The 8,563-nt window shown below is 46.7% G+C and overlaps 2 protein-coding genes across 2 annotated transcripts; one reads left to right on the top strand and one right to left on the bottom strand.

The window, feature by feature from the left end:
• Positions 1-1,715: 1,715 nt before the first annotated feature.
• Positions 1,716-3,602, bottom strand: LOC101775082 (uroporphyrinogen-III C-methyltransferase-like). The gene is made up of 2 exons (XM_004979080.3): positions 2,785-3,602; positions 1,716-2,339 (listed from the first exon to the last, which is right to left on the bottom strand). Exons 1-2 carry the CDS (start codon positions 2,953-2,955, stop codon positions 2,043-2,045), a joined length of 468 nt encoding a protein of 155 aa, XP_004979137.1. The 5' UTR covers positions 2,956-3,602; the 3' UTR covers positions 1,716-2,042.
• A 70-nt stretch (positions 3,603-3,672) lies between these two features.
• On the top strand, positions 3,673-8,219 carry LOC101774680 (F-box protein SKIP16). Its single transcript, XM_004979079.2, has 5 exons — positions 3,673-3,992; positions 6,079-6,789; positions 7,058-7,273; positions 7,380-7,486; positions 7,606-8,219. Exons 1-5 carry the CDS (start codon positions 3,747-3,749, stop codon positions 7,682-7,684), a joined length of 1,359 nt encoding a protein of 452 aa, XP_004979136.1. The 5' UTR covers positions 3,673-3,746; the 3' UTR covers positions 7,685-8,219.
• The last annotated feature ends 344 nt before the right edge of the window (positions 8,220-8,563 follow it).

Genomic DNA, 8,563 nt, shown 5'->3' with positions numbered 1-8,563 from the left:
TCTCCCATCAATTCACCGGATCCGATTCAAATGCTTCGGCAATAGGAAAAATAAACATGCATACATAGAACCACGAATGAATATAATGCGATTAACATGAGAAAATAAATGGATCAAACGTAAACGTACACACTAAACTAAAATAAAAACTAATAAGAATTTTTGACGAATCGAACACAAACACATACACTGAGTTAATTCTAGGAGACGTTGATGACGTTGCCTTTGCTCAGAATCTCGCGTACAACGACGACCTGTAGGTGGCGACATAAAGCTGAAACAGGTCCTCCAAATTTGAAAAATGCAAAGTGTGAAATAGGTACAACAAAAAGAGTAGAAGTCTTGCGACAAAGCATTTAAAGATAAAAACGCACAAGCAGCGCCTTAAATCTAGAAATCTCAACACGTAGGCATTGAGTTGTAATCAACAAACAAGAACACGTCAGCACGTCATCCACCAAAAGTGTTTGTTTACATCCCTCAAGTTCTTGGCTCATTAGTTTTGGGTCAGGGGGGTTGCTCCGCCCTGAGGCGCTGGGCTACGTATCTTCGTTCCACTGGTTGGAAGCCTCAAGGATAAGGATGTGCTTGATTGCTTTGTGTTTGTTTGTGTTAGATACTTAAAATTTATTGCAGGTGGCAGCGGTGGTGTATATGTGTGCATCGGCGCACTGTTGACATGTTCTTTGCTACGCTGAGTTAGGCCACAACTGCAACAAATTTTATGTATCTAACACAAATAAACACAAAGCAATCAAGCGCATCCTTATCCTTGAGGCTTCTAACCAGTGAGACGAAGACACATAACCCAACGCCTTGGGGCGGAGCAACCCCTGCACCTGGAACCGATAAGCTGAGAACCTGAGGGGCTTCTTGCAGAACTGCGTGCTCCGGTGGCCGCCCTAGACGGCCAAGCCGACCGCCATCGGACGGCCGCGAATTCGAGACGACGTGGCCAGGTCCGGGGGCCGTGGCAAGACCCCCACAAAACAATCAAGTGCCCCCTCCAGGGGCACAAAGTGGACATGAAGGCCAGCACCTCGGGACGGAGCATCTTGAGCCGCGGGCACGCGGCGAGGGTGGGCGGCGGCAGGAGGCTCCTCGTAAAATGTGAGACACGATTTCCAATTTTTCTCTTCTTAGTGTAGGAATATTTTGGAGCACAGTGGTACCGACCGGGACCTTCCCAGAACCCGAAACCGATGAGTTGAGAACCCAAGGATCTCCTCACGAAGCTGCGTGCTTTGGTGGCAGCGTCGGGACCGCCGGATCACCCGTGACCAGACAGTCGAAAAAAGACGCGACGTGACCCCTACAGTTGGACGCGGCAGCACCCCAAGAGAGTTGATTGCTTCTTGGGCTGGTAAGGAGCTAAGGATACTTCGTGGCCCAAACCAAAGGTTTTCCTGAGTTTTGCCTATCTTGATCATTAGCAATCATCTCTATATCTTCCAGAAAAGTCTCACCGACCTGGGCCACGTTTAGTTACTCCCAAATTCCCAACTTTAGCACTATGCAAAAAGAAGATTTTCCATCACGATCAAACTTACGGTACATGCATGGAATTACTAAATGTAGACGAAATAAAAAACTAATTGCCACAGTTTTGTTGTACTTTGCGAGACGAATCTTTTAAGCCCTAATTAGTCAATGTTTGGACAATATTTCACAAATACAAACGAAATGCTACAGTTACGCATTTATGGCAAAATGCCAATTTTGCAACTCCCAAATTGGGGATATTTACATATTTGCCACTGTTGCAAATGGCACTCCTTCATTTGCCACTTTTACGGGAGCTTCTACGTTTTTACCATCACGAACGAAACGAAGCAACATATTTGCCACTTTTGCTAACGTGGCACACCACGTCCCCGCGACAGCGTGTAAAAGGGGTGCCAAAAGACCCGTGTACCCTCGCCTTTCTCCTCCGTTAACCTCCCGCTGTCAGACCCGACACCATCCATCTCCCCGTCGGCACGTCCTCTTTCACAGCCTCGCCGTCGCCTCCCTTCTTCTTCCTCCTCCCTGACAGCTCCTCCTCACACACACGGAGAACGCTCACGCGGGCGCGCACACAAGTGGAGCTCCGAAAGAAAGAGGGGGAGGGAGGAGATGCCGGGGAGCCAGAACGGGGGGCCCGAGGCCGCGGCTGGCCAAGGCCGAGACCATCCACGGCCTCGCGCGCGCGGGCGACCTCGCCGGCGTCCAGAGGAAGCTGCTGGAGAACTCCTCAACGATAAGAATCCCGTGGTACGTCCTTCACCCTTCTCCTTTGCTTGCTTGGGGAAAATGCGATCTTTGGTCGGTTTCATGGTTCTTGAATCTCTTGATGCTTGCTGCAGAGGGTGAGCGTATTAGATACAAGAGGAAATGAGATTCAAGAACCATGAAACCGAACCAAATATGTAAATATCCCGCAGAGACAAACCGAACCAGCAGGAGAAACAAATCAGCTACACAACGGAGCAAACGAACAATTAAGCAATCAAAGGAGAGGGCGCAAGCTAAGCTCCAGAAATCTGTTCATAAAAAGAGGACTAGTAGAAAAACATTACCAAGGGCGGATTAGCCAATGCCGCCGGGTCGAAATCCAAGAACCGACTAAGAAAACCAAGCCAGGAATACACAACCAAAAAAGCTATCTGATGAAAGCTATCTGATGCATTGTTAAAATAATAATAATGTACTTTAAATGTTAATTGCCGAATGCACACCCAATTAGCATTTCTAACAGCGTGTATCAATTGATCGCAATTGAATCGACGGTCCCGCATTACTCACCTGTGTGCGGCTGTGGTATCCCGCCATCTTGCCGACGTATAGAAGCCTTGCGCCCTCCCCGACCAAGTCCAGCATGTCGTTGGACACCAGCCAGTCGTAGAGCACCAGGTCCGCGGCCTCGATGCCACGGACGGCCTTGAGCGTGAGCAGCTCGGGGTCCCCGGGTCCCATCCCGACCAGCGCCACCCTCCGAGGCCTGCTGCCGCCGCCCTCCCCCTCGGCGCTCCTCCCCCTGGAAGCTCTTTGCGCGTCCAGGAGCCTCCGACGCTCCGGCAGCTGCAGCGCGATCTCATCATCCTGGCAGCCCGCCGCGGCGGTGGCGGCCGCGGCGGCGGCATCGGAGGGCGACGACGACAGTGACGCGGGGCTGGAGGAGCCGTCGGCGGCGTAGGATCAGGCATCGTGGCGGTAGCGCGAGGAGGAAGTGGCCTCGGTGAAGGGCGAGGCGGTGGAAGCGCGGACGGTGGCGCCGGGGCGGGGCCTCGTGTTCGCGGCGGCGAGGGAGGTGGAGGTGGAGACGGAGGCGGGTGCGGAAATGGAGGCCGGCCGCGGCTGGAAGCGGGGCTTGCGGACGGCAAGAAGTGGAGATGGGGACGGGGAGATGGATGGCGTCGGGGGAGGTTAACGGAGGAGAAAGGTGAGGGCACACACGTCTTTTGGCATCCCTTTTACACGCTGTCGCGGGGACGTGGCGTGCCACGTCAGTAAAAGTGGCAAATCTGTTGCTTCATTTCGTTCGTGATGGTAAAAATGTAGAAGCTCCCGTAAAAGTGGCAAATGAAGGAGTGCCATTTGCAACGGTGGCAAATATGTAAATATCCCCCCTGGTTTGCCTCTGTTATTTTGCTCCGGTGGGGCCCACCGCAGCTTCGAGTACGGACGAGTCTCCTCCCCATTCCGCCACCGCAACAGACCCCGTCCCCTCGAGTTCCCCCACAACCCCGGAGCGCGCCGCCACGCCGATGGCGTCCCCGCCGCCGCCGGAGCCAACGCCGGCCGCCGCGGCCGGGCTGGAAAGCATGGAGGGGCTAGCCCTGGACACGGTCATTTCAAAGGCCGGCCCGCGCCCCGCCGCGGCGCTCGCCTGCGCCAGCAAGCGCCTCCGCGCTGCCGTCGCCGACGACTCCCTCTGGCGCCGCTTCTGCGCCGACGACCTGGGCCTCGACGCGCCCGTCGACCCCGAGGGCCGGCCGCTCCCGTCCTTCCAGGTCCGCCCATCTTAACTCTGGTTCCTTCGTTTTATTTTTTTATTTTTGGTTCCTCCCGTTTGTGAGAATTGCAGGAATCAACGAGCAAGTGATACCTCTGCGCGGTTCGATTATTGCTTCTTCTTTTTGTCTTGTTGCTCTTGTTGTTCATTGTGATTGGAACATTGAATGATTTTTTTTCTTACCTGGTGCGGAATTAGTGATGCCACAGCGTAGCGTAGCCTTGAATTCTACAGGTCATTTCGTAGTTATGACCAAGGAAATGGAAAAAATAGAAGCTTAGAGCAAGGAATCTATTGACAATTTCAGAAAAAAGAGATGCTGGTATCCAGAGCCATGTAGAATTGGATATTGAGTGGGGGTGAGGGTGGTGAGGAATGCACAAATGTGAACTGAAATTCATTGTTTTGTAGTTGATTCAGTGGATGTTTTATAGCTCCATGTCAGATTAGCCAAGAGTAGCATCTAAATTAGCATGCTAAGAACTCTTTCTTGGTTGACCTGAAACTTTTATTAAACTAACCTGGATTTTAAAGCAATGGAACAGGGATAAAAATAAACTAGTTAACTGATCCACCACTTCCCATTTGCGTCACCAGCTGCATCCCTACTTACAACTCATCCGAACAGAAATTTCCTGTCCAGAGGGGCTGCATTCCGTTTGTTGTATTTTGCACCGGTTTTAGGACCAAGATCAGTCTTCCAAACACTTTGTCAGCATTGGAATACAACACATACTCGTTCCAAGGTGAAGGAAAATCACAGCAGAAAAGGATAATGTCAAAAGTAGTGCATTATGTTCAAAGGACTGTAGCACCCTCCCGTTGTGACGAAGTATCCCATTTACAATTGTCTACATCTATATGCAGCAAAGTATCCCATTTACAATTGTCTACATCTATATGCAGCAAAGCATATCATATTCTTGTGCAGAAGAAGAAAACTGGTTTATTCATTCCTCTTTCGGTATGATAACAATTAAATATTTACTCCGTTGTCTCTTCTTCAAAAAAGAACTTCTCGCAATGATGATATTAGCAATAATTCATACTCTTTCGAACTTGTGCTTCACTCAATATTTTTCTCTTATTGCGTGGTTACTCAGGTGCCATTCTTTTAGTTGTATCCAGGGTTTCATCTGCATCATTCATGAGACTACACATTCTTGTGCGGTTATCTCATGATGTTGGATCTGAATCCAAGCGCTATTGTGTGTAAGGGGTAGAGTATCACAATACATCTTCTGTTCTTGTGTGATGACTTGATACTATTGCATCTTTTCTAACAAATGCCAATATGTTATACGACAACAACCAAGTCTGTTAGTTTCAACTTCCAAGCAAGTTGGGGTTGCCAGAAATAAAACTGAACAACTAGCAAAATGGGAAACTTTATATAAAAATATATAAAAAGGCATTAATAATAGTAATATTACTAGGTGTCTAAGGCCTAATTCATTATGTATCTAATTATTCCTACTAGTTTTCATAAAGATTAAGTATTCGACTGGCTGACCATTACCACAAATATCATGCTCAATAGGTTCTTATTCCGTTCTGTTGTTCATGCATGGACTTATTCATCTTTACATATGGTTTGGGTGAATACATGTCTCAATTGCATCCTCTTGAGCACTTGAACTTATTTCTCAGTGTTGCTTGATGTGCTTCATTCTTCATGCATGATAAATTCTTGGAAGCAAGATATTTGGGTTAAGGATCAGGTAGCATTTAGCTACCAAAATAAATAGTTTAGCATGTTGGACAAGAAGTAATCACTCGCCAACTTTTTATGCATAGTCTATAAGGAGCTTGCAGAATTTTTCTTAAGGGAAGGTATGCAATCTCCATGCTATATCTGTAGTCTGTTGTGAATGTTTGGTTTTGTTGCACCCCTAATATTTGTTCTACATCATAGTAATTCAAAAACGAACAAGCCAGGAGATCTCAGTTCGTGTCTTTGTTGCTTATGAACCTGCAATTTTTTCGTTGAATGTTTATCTGTCGTGTTATTTACACTTATCCTAGAATTATAAATTTCAAACAACTGTTGGTGTCATTGTATCAAACTTCAATTTGTTTTTCAGGTTGCATATAAAGTGTGGTTGGAGTCTTTTGGCATGTACCCTTTATCCTTGGTAAAGAGAGTGAAAGAATTCTGGGGTTCTATGAAAAAATGGTTGTCTGAAAACTTTCCTGAGGCAGCCAAAACATTGTGCAAAGGTGTTTCGGAAGCTCAATTAAAGTCGGCAGAGGATGATCTTGGTTTCAAGCTCCCTATGCCCACAAAGCTGCTGTATCGCTTTTGCAATGCTCAACTGCCTTTTAGTGATAACGATGAAGCAAATGTACGCAGTTCCACTCATGGAATAATTGGGGGCTATGCGTTTTATGATTATTGGGTAAATGTGCATTTATCACCACTTGAGCAAATAGTTGAAGAGACAAAACAGTTTTATCGTGAGTTCCCTGATGTCTTCAATGGGCGCAAATTCATTATAGTGGCGACATCATGGTTTCATCCAAAAACATTTATCCTAAATTGCTCAAATGGTGAACTTTATGTTGGCACAAACAACTTACCAGTAGGAGAAATGCTTCCTTGTGTGCCTAAAGCATTGGTAAAGCCAACTGATACTGATCTACCCCAAGATGGATTACTTCTGTGGCTGGAAGAGCATCTCAGGCGTTTACAGAATGGAATGATCAAGACCCGTATGCTGTTGAAGTCAAGGTATATCAGCTTATATCCAGAAGCACCGCCATTATGTACTTCAGCCATGACAAATGGTGTTAAGGTTGTATTCTTGACTTCTTACAGAGTTGCATAATCATCTAATTCAACATGAAGGTGTCATAACTTCCTATTGTTCATGCTTATACTTCAGTAGCAACACATATGGTTTCTGACTACCCAGATTGTCTTTTATAAGTGCAGTGTGTGGACTATATTTTTCTTCATAGGCTCTAGTTTTGTAACTGCAGCAGTATGTATTGCATCCTGTATATGATTCTCATGGTTGATCTCTTCTGAGCGTTGATCTGACATATGTCTGATATCGATAGGTGCGTGCATCTGCTGTCTTTGTGCCAGAACATCCTCAAACTCAGGGTCATGAGCGAAGTTTGTTGTACACTTATTCAATTCGCATGTCAGTTCCAGAGGCTTGCATGCTAGGTGGTGTGTACTATTCTTCCTGCCAGCTTCATTCACGCCACTGGACCATTCGATCAAGGGACAGGGTTGTTTCTGTTGTTAGTGGGGAAGGTGTTATTGGACAGGTATGCTGAGATCAGGAAACAAAGATACATTCTTTGTCGTTGAATGTGCAGCTACATTTGAAAGATAAAAAATAGCTGATCTATCTAATCGGCGTGCCCTCTGCAGTATCCTGTGCTGTCACCTGGTCGGGATGAGTTTGTCTATGAGAGCTGCACGCCACTGCCCAAAGGGCCTGGATCTGTGGAAGGCTCTTTTTCATTTGTGCCTGGCAAGTATGTTCTGATTCTGCAGTAAAGTTACGTTTGGTTATATAATCCTAATTTTGACCGATTGGAGATCTATTATGTTCCATACGCCTCACATTATTTGTCAATCTGTTTTCCTTTGTAAGGTTGAGCCGACCAGAAGGTAAGCCGTTCGAGGTTACAGTGGCGCCATTCCCTCTGGAGGTGCCAGAGTACATCTTCTGATGTTCGTCGTGAGAAATAATGTATCTGTATGGTAGATGCTTCTATCAGACCTGGTACGTGCTTGGTGGAGCAAACTTTGTCTACTTGGTATGATCTTGTTGGGGTAATGTAAGATATGGAACCGTGTGCTGTTACTTGATGTGGCAATCATCATTAGTCAATAACCATAGTGATATCAGCCTAGGAACCAGCAGATGGGCCTCAGTTACCAGGATCCTGAGTCTGTGCCGAGCTAGTGGGCTGGACTACATATGGTTATGGAGGCAAAATCTTGAGGCATGGAAGCCCACGAGAAGGGGCCTCCTTGTGCTGCTCCACATTGGGCCATCCATTATAGGAAGGACCTGCGGACCACATACATATTCGGCTAAGTTTTGCACCCAGAATTCCAACTACAGTTTCTTCCTCATCCCAGCTGACAGGGACAATTATATACATCTAGTACAACAGCTAGCCGGACATTATATCTACCAAATGGGGGGACTGTTGTACTTCGGTGACAAAATAAAGCTGGTTTAGTTTGCGAGATACTGAATCAGAGAGAGCCATGCATGTTAAGCGAGTAATTGTACCTTCCTCTACCTCTGCATGTGCTTAGTATTTATTCACTCTGACCATGCAAATCATAACTCAACTGCAAATGAGAGTACATCTCAGGATTATATAAGAAACAAGATGCATCTTAAGACACATCCTTGATAACCGAGCAAGCTTTAGAAATGAGCATCTTCTGTAACATCATCACTCTCTTGACCCAAGATGATAGGACTGGGGGCATCGGCTACTTGCAGACATCACTAATGAATAACTAAGCGAGCTTTGGTGGCTTCGATGGCTGATAGGAAACCACAATTGTAGCTGGGAGTTCAGGTGGAGAAT

This window comes from Setaria italica, chromosome VIII, assembly GCF_000263155.2.
Source record: "Setaria italica strain Yugu1 chromosome VIII, Setaria_italica_v2.0, whole genome shotgun sequence".
Taxonomy (NCBI): Eukaryota; Viridiplantae; Streptophyta; class Magnoliopsida; order Poales; family Poaceae; genus Setaria; species Setaria italica.
The sequence above is the reverse complement of the archived record's forward strand: the minus strand, read 5'-3'. Positions and strand labels throughout refer to the sequence as shown.